The following is a 16,494-nucleotide window of genomic DNA, read 5'->3' as shown; positions in this document are numbered from 1 at the left end:
GGATCATCAGAAGCAGTGGCTATAGCCGAGTAGCGGGGGGCTGTTTCTCATGCACGAGCACGGAGACTCAGCTTTACAGTAGTAGTAATGGGAGTAGTTGCAGTGGGGGGGCAGAGTTCTGAATATTGCTGAGGAGCCTAATAAACAGCTTTCCATGAGCGCACCATTTGTGATACAAAATCACACGCATGCGCTCTATAAAAGGGTTCCTGAATTTCACAGCACTAAATATTTTAGCAGTGACGTATGCGGCCAGGTATGTGATGACGCTGGCACGCATGCGCATTAGCTCCAAAATGTGTGAAACGTCACAGGAAGTGACATGGTTCGCTCTTTTCAAAAGTTCGCCCTCTTACCAAAACACAGGTCTGAAACATTGTTGCTTTTGTGTGTGGACCAAGGTACAATAAAAGGTCTTTCTTTTATAAATAAAATAATCTTTTTTCAAGATTTGCTGATACAGAGGGGGTGGCTGACTCCTTACTCCTCTGCCTAATTGTTTTGGATGCTGTTCCCCACTTCTTTGCTTTACTGTTATGTAGTGCCTCAGACATGTGCACGCTACCTATCTAGATATCTTTTCAACAAAGAATAACGAGAACCAAGCAAATTTGATAATAGAAGTAAATTAGAAACTTTATTAAAATTGTATTCTGTATCTGAATCATGAAAGAAACATTTTGGGTTCCATGACCCTTTAAAATGGGTCAGAAATTAAACAAATGAGGGGGGGTCCATTTGAGTGCAAATAAAAATAAATAAACAAATCCAGGCGTCATTCCCCATTCTGTGGTTCTGAAGGGTGAAGTTTCATTGTGTTTCCTCACAGTCGTACTTGAAGTCCTGCAATACTTCACTGATTGCCTCCAAGGTTTTAATTATCCTAGGAGAACGGATGGAAACCATAAATAATATCATCTGGCTTGAATTACACTCAATATATAAACTTTAGGTAGTGTTTATGAAACACCCAGCATAAGACTACACTGATAGTTTAGCACTGTTAGGTGCTGTCTAAGTGATACATATACAAATTACGTTTATGTTACTGGAGGTTGATAGAGCCAAAAAAAAAAAAAAAAAACACAAGATAAAAGTATTTAAAAATAATTAAAAAATAACAGATAAAAAAAAAATAAAAAAAGTTCTAGAAATCTGGGTTCCCTAGTTCAATATTTTCCAAGTCATTTATCAAACAGATGCTGCTTTACTTTAAAGGAATATTCAACTAAAAATGGAATTTCATATAGAATGCTTAAAAGGGAGTTAACACAGTGCTTGTGAAATAGTGAAAGTGAAGGACCATTAAATACAGTATAACTGCATGATCATCAAAAGCATAGTAAAAAAAAAAAAACACAATGCTTTACGTTTCAAATGAGCAGTATATTTTTTTTATGACAAATTTTAATTTTTCCTCATATTTCCCTGCTCCCTAAATCATGTGGCAACCATCAACCAATCACAGACTCGTATGTATATGTGTATATGCTGTGAATTCTTACACATGCTTAGTATCTGATTTCTCAGAAAGTGTGCATATTAAAAAAAAATTCCAGAATCATTAAAGTTTAATTTTTACATTAGTGTCAAACTATGCACAGTAGGCATACAATTATCCTAGGTATTGTACCAATATACGCCATGTAAACGTTTATTTTTAACATTACAATCTTACTATAATACAAGCAGACTGTCGATCCTGTGTAAAATCTTTTTTTTTTTTTTCTCCTTTTAACTTTGGCAATGCGGGTGGTACAGTTAATGTGCAGCTGTACCCCCTGTTCCATTGCTTGCAATAATAGACTCTACACCTCTTCAGAAAGATGCCAGATGAATTGGCACATTTCTCCTTGAAGAGGCATGGAAGTACACACTCCTGAGCATACCTTGGTATGCTCTTTAACAAAAGGATACAAAGTGAACAAAGTCATCTGGAATGCTTGTCGTTTTATTAAACTGCATGCTATATCTGAATCATGACTTATGTCCCTTCAATTTAATATTGTTTGTATCACTTCCATTTTTAAAAGCAAAATTTATATCTAAAAACAACTCATAACATTAATACCAACTATCCATGCCCAATTCCAATCCTATAGCAATGCCAGTGGTGGTTCTACAGGGGTGAAGGGACAAAACAGTCCTTATCAACAATGCCCAGGCTCAGTCACACCCCTAAGGACCCATTAATGTCCCCAGACTGCTCAATTGTACCCACTAACCACCAATGGTTTCTCCTCATCCACAATTTTACCTACTGACCAACCAAGGTTTGTCCTTATCCTCCATTTTATCCACTTACCATCCATAGTGTGTCCCATTCCCAACTGCACCCATTCCTGCCAAAAAGAGTCTAACAAATATCTTGAATGTTTCTTAAAATGTGTACTTCAAACTTCTAGGCCAAGATTACAAATAGAGAGATAGTTTTATCGCTCATGAGTGGTAACTGCATTTAAGGTAAAAAGTTATCATTCTTGGGTTAGCGCTGGTATTACAAGTTCAAAGTAAAAAGTTAGGGCAAGAGAGAAATACTCAGGCGGGCTAACTTCAGATATCACAACCTTGCTAACTCCCTCTCCTCCACGCTTCCCTGTAATCTTTATTTTTCTTTTTAACGGAGGCCGTTTCCGATCAAACCCTGAAATTAAAGAATCAAGTCCAATAACCAAAACCTATAGACACAGAGAATTCTCTTGTCAGTCATATAATCCTGAAAAGTCGTAGAGGAATTCAGTTCAGACAGTCACATAGTAGAAAAACTCATAATACAAAAGTAAAATAATAGCATCAACACTTTGTGTCTAGCTAAGCAGCTAATGACTTTTACTACATACTGCATACTGAGCAACAAGCCTAACTGTCACCGACAGAATGGATCCTTTAGGATTTCCTTCCTCCATGCTCCTCCAACTCGCCTTCGCCAAGATTATTCCAGGTGCTTAGCGCACGCATGAGCATTACATGGCCACATGTAACCACTAACTCACCACCAAGCAGCCGCTGCTTCTTGTTGTGGGGAGTGTCCAGCATAGACTGTCACTGGGAGGGGAGCACTAGCATGCAGTCCGGACAGTGGGCTCAGGTGACCCACTGAGAGAGAGCGTTGCATCAGAGTGTCAAAGACCTAGTGTGCTGGCGCTGCCATTATCACGCTGCATACTCAGAAACCCAAAACCCAGACAATTGCATGTCTGGGCCTTTTTCTAATCCTGGACAGCCACCTTGAAACCCAGACAGGTGACAACCCTAATCCTGAACACATCGCCTCAAGGGAGCCCGCACTGTGGATGAGGCGACACCGTCGCAGGAGGAGGATTACTCAAGTAAAGCAAATTCCTGCATGGTGTCACCCACAGGAGCGTGTAACCCGGGTTATATTTAAATCTCCAGAGAAAAGCACTCTCACCTAACCAGTTTCAATCAGCAACCAGGGTGCAAAAATTAAAATATAACCATGAAAGAAATTGCACTCACTGGGTTTTAACCAGTTTACTTGCGTGACGTTTCAGGGTGTTCACCCCTTCCCTGTCTGAAACGTCATGCAAGTAAACTTTTTGTTTGGTTAAAATCCAGTGAGTGCAATTTCTTCAATTTCTTTATTTTAATATGTTTTAGATGTGTTTTATGGGGGGGGGGGGATATACCCCTACACTTTACTTTAGGGAACAGGTTGTGCTAATTCTTCTAGCACTATTTGGGCTTTTGCTCAAGTACAACCCATACTTTCAACTTGTATTATCAGCGATATTTAGCACAGTAGTCCTATCCTTTGAAAATAATGGGTGCGCTAGAGTGATGTCTGCCGTGCTAAACCTTTGCAGGATGCTATAATCAGTATCTCTGGACTATGCTAAATCTGCATATCACATCCTGCACTAGAATTAGCGCACTAACTGTAATCTGGCCAATAATGTTTGAAAAGCTTGCTAATCATTGTAATACAGATATCCAAAACAAACTTACAAAAAAACGCAGCATTTTCTAAATAAATAAATAAGTGAGTGGTCTGGCTTCAGACTGTCCCATGTAAGACATATATATTTGAAATATATCCAAAACACGCCAAAATGAGATATATATTAAACAGCATTTAGCGTTTCAAATTTAGTTCCATCACTCTCACTTCTAAAATAACAATAAATTCCACAATATATAAAAACATGTGTTGTACATTTAGAAGCCATAGCTTTAAAAAAAAAAAAAAAAAATCTGCAAAATACACATGCAAAAGGAGTTGGTGAATTTTGGGGATTTACCACAACTGAAATATATATAACACTTTAATCAGGAGTTATTTTTAAAAGAGCAAATTAGTTTATACACACACATATATATATATGACATCACCAGTGTCAAACTATTGAAGTTTCAAATACTAGAATATCCCCTTCTTCAGAATATTGATATTTTAGTCCCTAAAACGTCAATAAAGTTTGACACTGGTGAAGTGCATTTAATTTGCCTACTTATTTGAATTATATTTGCACCCATGTGGTTTAAACCGGAGGGTGGATTCTTTATGGTTGATTTTATATATATATATATATATATATATATATAATGCATTGCATCTTTTTTATTGCTACATTTCTGTTAGACTAACAGAAAAGGAAACAGATTTATTCAAGAAGCATTTTAAAATGTCTTTGTATGCAGCTAATTTGCAATGCAATTATACTATAAAAATTAAAAATGGCTTTATTCTTCAGTTAACCAACACATTGCAATTGAACTGGTGCCTTCGTGAATTTTATTTAAAAATGACCTGCAGAAAAAATTTCACTAAAAAAATCTAATCGCAGAAAGTGAATAAAAGTTCTGCCTCTGGGTATTTATATATATATATATATATATATATATATATATATATATATATATATATATATATATATATATATATATATATATATATATATATATATATATATATATATATATATATATATATATATATATATATATATATATATATATTGGAGGTTTACAAGGGTGCTTCACCTCCCTTGAACCCCCCAGCGGAGGCAAAAAAAAAAAAAAAAAAAAAAGATAGTGAACATGGGGGAGGGATTACGGTACATGCAATATATGTTTGATGCACGGACGCCGAACTTTGAGGGGATTTATGATCTTACATCGGGCTTTACCCACAGCCGCTTGGGTAATGTCTGTTTTACCCGGGTAATCCTAGGATTACCCAATATCTGACTTTACCCGCAACATATTGTTGCAGGTAAATACAGATATCGGATAATCCTAGGGTTACCCGGGTAAAACTGACATTACCCAGAGGCTGTGTGTAAAGCCCGATGTAAGATCATACATCTGGCTTTACCTGGGTAATCCTAGGATTACCCAAACGCTTCTGGATAAAGCTAATCACAGCACTATTTTCGTCCTTTAAAGACAATAGTTCTTGGAAATCACTGCATCAAACATATATACGATGCGCTTTAATTCCTCATCTTCACTATCTTTTTTGCCTCTGCCTGGGAGGTTGAAGGGGGGGCGAAGCCTCATTCCCCAAGGTTCACTTGGGGTGAATGCCAAAGGAGATACATATATATATATATATATACACACACACACACACACACACACACACACATCTTCCATGGTATAAAAAGGGAAAGTAACACACATACAGATGGCATTACTTAATACAAAAACCAGGGAAAATGTAGAAGCTTAAAAGATGCAATCAGCATCAAACTATAAATTTAGCACCAGGCATTGCTAATATGGTGGGAAACATCAAGTAAAATATGCAATATACGCTGACTCCAGTACCACGTAACCAGAAATAGAGATTGGAAATTGAAACATAGTGGAGTGATTATCCACATTTAAAGGTTGACACCATATATCATTTTAAATCCAAATACAATTCGTTACTCTATTTAAATATGTATATAATATATTTTAGTGCCATATTAGAAAATATGAGCATGGCTTCTTTGGGCATTTTGTGTTCATTTAGAGTAAAATATTAGAAATAGAGACATATAAAATATAAATATGTGAATTGGTAACTTGCAGGTAGGATAATATATATGAGATCATTTCTTCCTGCAGGCCTTTAAGTGTAGGTGTGGGTAGTGGAGGTTTGTCTAGTGTTTCATAGCCTGTGTACTATTTAATTTATACGATTTAATTTATTCTAAAGATTGCTATAAATAGTCAAACAATATATTTTGTTCCATTTCATGGTGGCACACATAGGACAACTAAGGGTTAAAAGAGTAATTCCCAGACTGTTTTACACACATTTAGTGACTAACCAATGAAGACTTAGCACAGGGTATTTATTTTTAAACACAGGTGTTTTAAATATATCTATGATTACGGTTACGGCCAAAACATGTTAGATTGCTACCTTGTGCTATTTTTGTGAGCTGTGTTTTTAGCAGCTAATCCTTTTAAATTTGTTGAATAAATGTGGACATTTTAAACGAAGTATTGTGCAGGCTGATTTCATGAACACACATATATACATATATATATATATATATATATATATATATATATATATAAATAAATAAATAATCACACATACAGACACACACAGAAAATGCATTTCAAATTGTGTTATTTTCTCATAATGTAGTATGCCTATAAACTATAAAAGGGACAGTCTATTCAAAATTAAAAACTTTCATGATTCAAATAGGGCATGCCATTTTAAACAACTTTCCAGTTTATTTTTATCCTCATATTTGCTTTGTTCTCTTGGTATTCTTTCTTGAAAGCTAAACCTAGGTAAGCTCAAAATGATTTCTAAACCGTTAAAAACTGCCACTTATCTCAATGTATTTTGACAGTTTTTCACAGCTAGACAGTGCTAGTTCATGTGTGTCATAGATAACCTTGTGCTCACTCCAGTGGATTTATTTATGAGTCAGCACTGATTGTCTAAAAACATAATTTATGTAAGAACTTACCTGATAAATTCATTTCTTTCATATTAGCAAGAGTCCATGAGCTAGTGACGTATGGGATATACATTCCTACCAGGAGGGGCAAAGTTTCCCAAACCTCAAAATGCCTACAAATACACCCCTCACCACACCCACAATTCAGTTTAACGAATAGCCAAGAAGTGGGGTGATAAGAAAAAAGTGCGAAAGCATATAAAATAAGGAATTGGAATAATTGTGCTTTATACAAAAAAAATCATAACCACCACAAAAAAGGGCGGGCCTCATGGACTCTTGCTAATATAAAAGAAATGAATTTATCAGGTAAGTTCTTACATAAATTATGTTTTCTTTCATGTAATTAGCAAGAGTCCATGAGCTAGTGACGTATGGGATAATGACTACCCAAGATGTGGATCTTTCCACGCAAGAGTCACTAGAGAGGGAGGGATAAAATAAAGACAGCCAATTCCTGCTGAAAATAATCCACACCCAAAATAAAGTTTAATGAAAAACATAAACAGAAGATTCAAACTGAAACCGCTGCCTGAAGTACTTTTCTACCAAAAACTGCTTCAGAAGAAGAAAATACATAAAAATGGTAGAATTTAGTAAAAGTATGCAAAGAGGACCAAGTCGCTGCTTTGCAAATCTGATCAACCGAAGCTTCATTCCTAAACGCCCAGGAAGTAGAAACTGACCTAGTAGAATGAGCTGTAATCCTTTGAGGCGGAGTTTTACCCGACTCGACATAGGCATGATGAATTAAAGATTTCAACCAAGATGCCAAAGAAATGGCAGAAGCTTTCTGGCCTTTTCTAAAACCGGAAAAGATAACAAATAGACTAGAAGTCTTTCGGAAAGACTTAGTAGCTTCAACATAATATTTCAAAGCTCTAACAACATCCAAAGAATGCAACGATTTCTCCTTAGAATTCTTAGGATTAGGACATAATGAAGGAACCACAATTTCTCTACTAATGTTGTTGGAATTCACAACCTTAGGTAAAAATTCAAAAGAAGTTCGCAACACCGCCTTATCCTGATGAAAAATCAGAAAAGGAGACTCACAAGAAAGAGCAGATAATTCAGAGACTCTTCTGGCAGAAGAAATCGCCAAAAGGAACAAAACTTTCCAAGAAAGTAATTTAATGTCCAATGAATGCATAGGTTCAAACGGAGGAGCTTGAAGAGCCCCCAGAACCAAATTCAAACTCCAAGGAGGAGAAATTGACTTAATGACAGGTTTTATACGAACCAAAGCTTGTACAAAACAATGAATATCAGGAAGATTAGCAATCTTTCTGTGAAAAAGAACAGAAAGAGCAGAGATTTGTCCTTTCAAAGAACTTGCGGATAAACCTTTATCTAAACCATCCTGAAGAAACTGTAAAATTCTCGGAATTCTAAAAGAATGCCAAGAAAAATGATGAGAAAGACACCAAGAAATATAAGTCTTCCAGACTCTATAATATATCTCTCTGGATACAGATTTACGAGCCTGTAACATAGTATTAATCACAGAGTCAGAGAAACCTCTTTGACCAAGAATCAAGCGTTCAATCTCCATACCTTTAAATTTAAGGATTTGAGATCCTGATGGAAAAAAGGACCTTGCGACAGAAGGTCTGGTCTTAGCGGAAGAGTCCACGGATGGCAAGAGGCCATCCGGACAAGATCCGCATACCAAAACCTGTGAGGCCATGCCGGAGCTACCAGCAGAACAAACGAGCATTCCTTCAGAATCTTGGAGATTACTCTTGGAAGAAGAACTAGAGGCGGAAAGATATAGGCAGGATGATACTTCCAAGGAAGTGATAATGCATCCACTGCTTCCGCCTGAGGATCCCGGGATCTGGACAGATACCTGGGAAGTTTCTTGTTTAGATGAGACGCCATCAGATCTATTTCTGGAAGCTCCCACATTTGAACAATCTGAAGAAATACCTCTGGGTGAAGAGACCATTCGCCCGGATGCAACGTTTGGCGACTGAGATAATCCGCTTCCCAATTGTCTATACCTGGGATATGAACCGCAGAGATTAGACAGGAGCTGGATTCCGCCCAAACCAGAATTCGAGATACTTCTTTCATAGCCAGAGGACTGTGAGTCCCTCCTTGATGATTGATGTATGCCACAGTTGTGACATTGTCTGTCTGAAAACAAATGAACGATTCTCTCTTCAGAAGAGGCCAAGACTGAAGAGCTCTGAAAATTGCACGGAGTTCCAAAATATTGATCGGTAATCTCACCTCCTGAGATTCCCAAACTCCTTGTGCCGTCAGAGATCCCCACACAGCTCCCCAACCTGTGAGACTTGCATCTGTTGAAATTACAGTCCAGGTCGGAAGAACAAAAGAAGCCCCCTGAATTAAACCATGGTGATCTGTCCACCACGTTAGAGAGTATCGTACAATCGGTTTTAAAGATATTAATTGAGATATCTTTGTGTAATCCCTGCACCATTGATTCAGCATACAGAGCTGAAGAGGTCGCATGTGAAAACGAGCAAAGGGGATCGTGTCCGATGCAGCAGTCATAAGACCTAGAATTTCCATGCATAAGGCTACCGAAGGGAATGATTGTGACTGAAGGTTTCGACAAGCTGAAATCAATTTTAGACGTCTCTTGTCTGTCAAAGACAGAGTCATGGACACTGAATCTATCTGGAAACCCAGAAAGGTTACCCTTGTCTGAGGAATCAATGAACTTTTTAATGAATTGATCCTCCAACCATGATCTTGAAGAAACAACACAAGTCGATTCGTATGAGATTCTGCTAAATGTAAAGACTGAGCAAGTACCAAGATATCGTCCAAATAAGGAAATACCACAAAACCCTGTTCTCTGATTACAGACAGAAGGGCACCGAGAACCTTTGTAAAAATTCTTGGAGCTGTAGCTAGGCCAAACGGCAGAGCCACAAACTGGTAATGCTTGTCCAGAAAAGAGAATCTCAGGAACTGATAATGATCTGGATGAATCAGAATATGCAGATATGCATCCTGTAAATCTATTGTGGACATATAATGCCCTTGCTGAACAAAAGGCAAGATAGTCCTTACAGTTACCATTTTGAACGTTGGTATCCTTACATAACGATTCAATATTTTTAGATCCAGAACTGGTCTGAAGGAATTCTCCTTCTTTGGTACAATGAAGAGATTTGAATAAAACCCCATCCCCTGTTCCAGAACTGGAACTGGCATAATTACTCCAGCCAACTCTAGATCTGAAACACATTTCAGAAATGCTTGAGCTTTCACTGGATTTACTGGGACACGGGAAAGAAAAAATCTCTTTGCAGGAGGTCTTATCTTGAAACCAATTCTGTACCCTTCTGAAACAATGTTCTGAATCCAAAGATTGTGAACAGAATTGATCCAAATTTCTTTGAAAAAAGCTACCAGCTGAGCTGGAATGAGGGCCGCACCTTCATGTGGACTTAGAAGCTGGCTTTGCTTTTCTAGAAGGCTTGGATTTATTCCAGACTGGAGATGGTTTCCAAACTGAAACTGCTCCTGAGAATGAAGGATCAGGCTTTTGTTCTTTGTTGAAACGAAAACGATTATTAGCCCTGTTTTTACCCTTAGATTTTTTATCCTGTGGTAAAAAAGTTCCTTTCCCACCAGTAACAGTTGAGATAATAGAATCCAACTGAGAACCAAATAATTTGTTACCCTGGAAAGAAATGGAAAGTAGAGTTGATTTAGAAGACATATCAGCATTCCAAGTTTTAAGCCATAAAACTCTTCTAGCTAAAATAGCTAGAGACATAAACCTGACATCAACTCTGATAATATCAAAAATGGCATCACAGATAAAATTATTAGCATGTTGAAGAAGAAGAATATTGTGAGAATCATGATCTGTTACTTGTTGCGCTAAAGTTTCCAACCAAAAAGTTGAAGCTGCAGCAACATCAGCCAATGATATAGCAGGTCTAAGAAGATTACCTGAACACAGATAAGCTTTTCTTAGAAAGGATTCAATTTTCCTATCTAAAGGATCCTTAAACGAAGTACCATCTGACGTAGGAATAGTAGTACGTTTAGCAAGGGTAGAAATAGCCCCATCAACTTTAGGGATTTTGTCCCAAAATTCTAATCTGTCAGACAGCACAGGATATAATTGCTTAAAAACGTTTAGAAGGAGTAAATGAATTACCCAAATTATTCCATTCTCTGGAAATTACTTCAGAAATAGCACCAGGAACAGGAAAAACTTCTGGAATAACCACAGGAGATTTAAAGACCTTATCTAAACGTTTAGATTTAGTATCAAGAGGACCAGAATCCTCAATTTCTAAAGCAATTAGTACTTCTTTAAGTAAAGAACGAATAAATTCCATTTTAAATAAATATGAAGATTTATCAGCATCAATCTCTGAGACAGAATCCTCTGAACCAGAAGAGTCATCAGAATCAGAATGATGATGTTCATTTAAAAATTCATCTGTAGAGAGAGAAGTTTTAAAAGATTTTTTATGTTTACTAGAAGGAGAAATAACAGACATAGCCTTCTTGATGGATTCAGAAACAAAATCTCTTATGTTATCAGGAACATTCTGCACCTTAGATGTTGAAGGAACTGCAACAGGCAATGGTACATTACTAAAGGAAATATTATCTGCATTAACAAGTTTGTCATGACAATTAATACAAACAACAGCTGGAGGAATAGCTACCAAAAGTTTACAGCAGATACACTTAGCTTTGGTAGTTCCAGCACCAGACAGCGATTTTCCTGAAGTATCTTCTGACTCAGATGCAACGTGAGACATCTTGCAATATGTAAGAGAAAAAACAACATATAAAGCAAAATTGATCAAATTCCTTAAATGACAGTTTCAGGAATGGGAAAAAATGCCAGTGAACAAGCTTCTAGCAACCAGAAGCAATAAATAATGAGACTTAAATAATGTGGAGACAAAAGCGACGCCCATATTTTCTTAGCGCCAAATAAGACGCCCACATTATTTGGCGCCTAAATGCTTTTGGCGCCAAAAATGACGCCACATCCGGAACGCCGACATTTTTTGGCGCAAAAGAACGTAAAAAATGACGCAACTTCCGGCGACACGTATGACGCCGGAAACAGAAAAGATTTTTTGCGCCAAAAAAGTCTGCGCCAAAAATGACGCAATAAAATGAAGCATTTTCAGCCCCCGCGAGCCTAACAGCCCACAGGGAAAAAAGTCAAATCTTTAAGGTAAGAAAAATATTTGATTCAAATGCATTATCCCAAATATGAAACTGACTGTCTGAAAATAAGGAATGTTGAACATCCTGAGTCAAGGCAAATAAATGTTTGAATACATATATTTAGAACTTTATTAAAAAAGTGCCCAACCATAGCTTAGAGTGTCACAGAAAATAAGACTTACTTACCCCAGGACACTCATCTACATGTTTGTAGAAAGCCAAACCAGTACTGAAACGAAAATCAGCAGAGGTAATGGTATATTTATAAGAGTATATTGTCGATCTGAAAAGGGAGGTAAGAGATGAATCTCTACGACCGATAACAGAGAACCTATGAAATAGACCCCATAGAAGGAGATCATTGAATTCAAACAGGCAATACTCTCCTCACATCCCTCTGACATTCACTGCACGCTGAGAGGAAAACCGGGCTCCAACCTGCTGCAGAGCGCATATCAACGTAGAATCTAGCACAAACTTACTTCACCACCTCCATAGGAGGCAAAGTTTGTAAAACTGAATTGTGGGTGTGGTGAGGGGTGTATTTGTAGGCATTTTGAGGTTTGGGAAACTTTGCCCCTCCTGGTAGGAATGTATATCCCATACGTCCCTAGCTCATGGACTCTTGCTAATTACATGAAAGAAATGCATGTCTGTCAAAAGAAATGAGAAAGGGGGGCAGTGTGCAGATGCTTAGATATAAGGTAATGACATAATATTATATACTAGTCCTAAAGCCCGTGCACACGGGCCAATTTTTTAAGTACTGCGGTTACAACCCTTGCTCCCTCTCTCTCCCCCCTCTCTTTTGCGCTCTCTCTCCCCCCTCTCTTTTGCGCTCTCTCTCCCCCCCCCCCCTCTTTTGCGCTCTCTCTCCCCCCCCTCTCTTTTGCGCTCTCTCTCCCCCCCCTCTCTTTTGCGCTCTCTCTCCCCCCCCTCTCTTTTGCGCTCTCTCTCCCCCCCCCTCTCTTTTGCGCTCTCTCTCCCCCCCCCCCTCTCTTTTGCGCTCTCTCTCCCCCCCCCCTCTCTTTTGCGCTCTCTCTCCCCCCCCCCTCTCTTTTGCGCTCTCTCTCCCCCCTCTCTTTTGCGCTCTCTCTCCCCCCTCTCTTTTGCGCTCTCTCTCCCCCCTCTCTTTTGAGCTCTCTCTCTCTTCCCCTCTCTTTTGAGCTCTCTCTCTCTTCCCCTCTCTTTTGAGCTCTCTCTCTCTTCCCCTCTCTTTTGAGCTCTCTCTCTCTTCCCCTCTCTTTTGAGCTCTCTCTCTCTTCCCCTCTCTTTTGAGCTCTCTCTCTCTTCCCCTCTCTTTTGAGCTCTCTCTCTCTTCCCCTCTCTTTTGAGCTCTCTCTCTCTTCCCCTCTCTTTTGAGCTCTCTCTCTCTTCCCCTCTCTTTTGAGCTCTCTCTCTCTTCCCCTCTCTTTTGTGCTCTCTCTCTCTTCCCCTCTCTTTTGAGCTCTCTCTCTCTTCCCCTCTCTTTTGAGCTCTCTCTCTCTTCCCCTCTCTTTTGAGCTCTCTCTCTCTTCCCCTCTCTTTTGAGCTCTCTCTCTCTTCCCCTCTCTTTTGAGCTCTCTCTCTCTTCCCCTCTCTTTTGAGCTCTCTCTCTCTTCCCCTCTCTTTTGAGTTCTCTCTCTCTTCCCCTCTCTTTTGAGCTCTCTCTCTCTTCCCCTCTCTTTTGAGCTCTCTCTCTCTTCCCCTCTCTTTTGAGCTCTCTCTCTCTTCCCCTCTCTTTTGAGCTCTCTCTCTCTTCCCCTCTCTTTTGTGCTCATTCTCCCCCCTCTCTTTTGTGCTCACTCTCCCCCTCTCTTTTGAGCTCACTCTCTCCCCTCTCTTTTGTGCTCACTCTCCCCCCTCTCTTTTGTGCTCACTCTCCCCCCTCTCTTTTGTGCTCACTCTCCCCCCTCTCTTTTGTGCTCACTCTCCCCCCTCTCTTTTGTGCTCACTCTCCCCCCTCTCTTTTGTGCTCACTCTCCCCCCTCTCTTTTGTGCTCACTCTCCCCCCACCTCTTTTGTGCTCACTCCCCCCCCCCTCCTCCTTCCATCAGTGCTATCGCAAAAGGATCCCTTATGCGCTGCAGGACCCTGTCAGCTGGCTGGCTTCCCTAGTGTTATTAATTTTCAGGATCTGCACAGGGAGCGCTATGGAGATGCCAGAGTCTATGTAGCTTCTCACGCGGCAGACCCGACAGCTGTTACTGGCCTCGCTCCAAGCCGATACTGATGCCATGTAGCGCGCACGCGCACGCGCTCCCTATCTCGCGCCACAGGCTTTTTCAATGTGTACCTCGCGCTCGCCAGACCTCACAGCTGTTCAGCTTGTATGCTGTGTACCTCGCGCACGCCCGCTGTCACTCACCTCACCTCCCATGTAGTGCGCGGCCGCTTCTCACAGCTGTTACTGGCCTCGCTGTACCTCGCGCACGCCCGCTGTCACTCACCTCCCATGTAGCGCGCGGCCGCTTCTCACAGCTGTTACTGGCCTCGCTCCAAGCCGACACTGATCAAGGCCAGGTATGTTTGTCACGTGCAGTCTCTACTGCGCATGACTGCATCTGACAAACATACTTGGCCAATTATTATATAGGATAAGTATATTAAAAGGGACAGTCAAGTTAAAAAAAAAAAAAAAACTTGCTGCATTGGACAGTTTAAGAATTGCCCATAATGGACGGAAGAGAAGAAGAAAAAAAAAAGAGGGAAATAAGGCGTGTGTTTTTTAAAGGTGGTATTTCAATGGTGCTTGATTCTATTTAAATGAACATTAAAGGGACACTCAATCAAAATTAAACTTTCATTATTCAGATAGAGCATGCTATTTTAAACAACTTTCCAAATTACTTCCATTAACAAAATGTGCACAGTCTTTTTATATTTAAACTTTTTGAGTCACCAGCTCCTACTGAGCATGTGCAAGAATAAGCGTGTATGCATTTGTGAATGGCTGTTGGCTGTCACATGGTATGTGTATGCATTTGTGATTGGCTGATGGCTGTCACATGGTACAGGGGGAGTGGAAAAAGACATAACTTTTATAATGGTCAGAAAAAAAAATCTACTACTCATTTGAAGTTCAGACTAAGTGCTATTGTATTGTCTTGTTATCTTGCATTTGTTGATTATGCAAATCTACTGTGTTGACTGGTCCTTTAAATTAAAAATGCACATCTTAAATAAAAACACTTACTCTGAATAGTTAAACGGACAGGTCTAGTTACAATTAAACTTTCATGATTTAAATAAAGGGAATGAAAAGTAAATTAGAAAGTTGTTTAAAATTAATCACCAATTTTGCTTTGTTCTCTTGGTATTCTTAGTTGAAAGCTAAACCTAGGAGGTTCATATGCTAATTTCTTAGACCTTGAAGGCTGCCTCTATTCTAAAATGTTGTTTAAGGTATTTTTCACCACTAGAGGGCGTTAGTTAATTTGTTTCATATAGATAACATTGAGCTCATGCACGTGAATTTACAGAGGAGTGAGCACTGATTGGCTAAAATGCAAGTCTGTCAAAAGAACTGAAATAAGTGGGCAGAGGCTTAGATACAAGGTAATTACGGGAGGTAAAACGTGTATTATTATAAAACTGTGTTGGTTAGGCAAAACTGGGGAATGGGTAAATAAGGGATTATCTATCTTTTTAAACAACAACAACTCTGGAGTAGACTGTTCCTTTAATGATACAAAAGGATATTAGTGGGGAAAAAAGTATATTTTAAAGTATATTTTAAAAAGAGTGGTAATATTTTTGGGTCAGATTATATTTGTTTAAACGTGTGAAACTCCCAATGATTAATCAGATTGTTTTGATGCATTTCAGGGAAACTGCAAGGACAAAAGACTGTAACGAATAGTTCTTTTATTATAGTGCAATTAAAATGGACGTAAACCCCCCAAAAATATTATTATTATTTCCTCTTTCGGATTCAACGTAAAATAAAAAAAAAAAATTAAATTTGATTATCAAATTTACTTCATTCTCTTGGTATGCTTTGTTGAAATGCAGGTAGGAAGGTACAAGAGCGTGTATGTGACCAGAGCAATATATGGCAGAAGTTTTAGCAGTAAGTTATACATTTGCAAGAACAGTAGGTGGCAGCAGTGTTTCCTGTAATGTATTCAGAAATGTGCACCCTACCTATCTAGATATCTCTTCAACAACGAATAGCATGATAAAGAAGTAAATTTAGGTTTCATGTCCCTTTAAAGGGCCATAACATGACAAAAGGAAAGTGCCCTAATATATAGAGCATTCTATTATTGCTTGCATATATTTATATTTTGTATAGGTTGAACTCGATGGACTTCTGTTTGTTTTTTTACCTCATCTACTGTGTTACTATGTTAATTAAAACACATAGTGAAACCAATAATTAGCTAAC

General features: G+C 38.8%; 1 protein-coding gene across 1 annotated transcript in view; it reads right to left on the bottom strand.

The window, feature by feature from the left end:
* Positions 1 to 610: 610 nt before the first annotated feature.
* Positions 611 to 16,494, bottom strand: part of REX1BD (required for excision 1-B domain containing) — a 39,578-nt gene continuing 23,694 nt past the window's right edge. The window contains exon 5 of the mRNA XM_053702965.1: positions 611 to 883. Coding sequence (XP_053558940.1) covers positions 811 to 883 — 73 coding nt within the window. The 3' untranslated portion in view covers positions 611 to 810. The remainder of the gene's footprint in view (positions 884 to 16,494) is intronic.

Source organism: Bombina bombina, chromosome 2 (assembly GCF_027579735.1).
Source record: "Bombina bombina isolate aBomBom1 chromosome 2, aBomBom1.pri, whole genome shotgun sequence".
NCBI lineage: Eukaryota > Metazoa > Chordata > Amphibia > Anura > Bombinatoridae > Bombina > Bombina bombina.
This window is presented reverse-complemented; position numbering and strand designations above follow the sequence as displayed.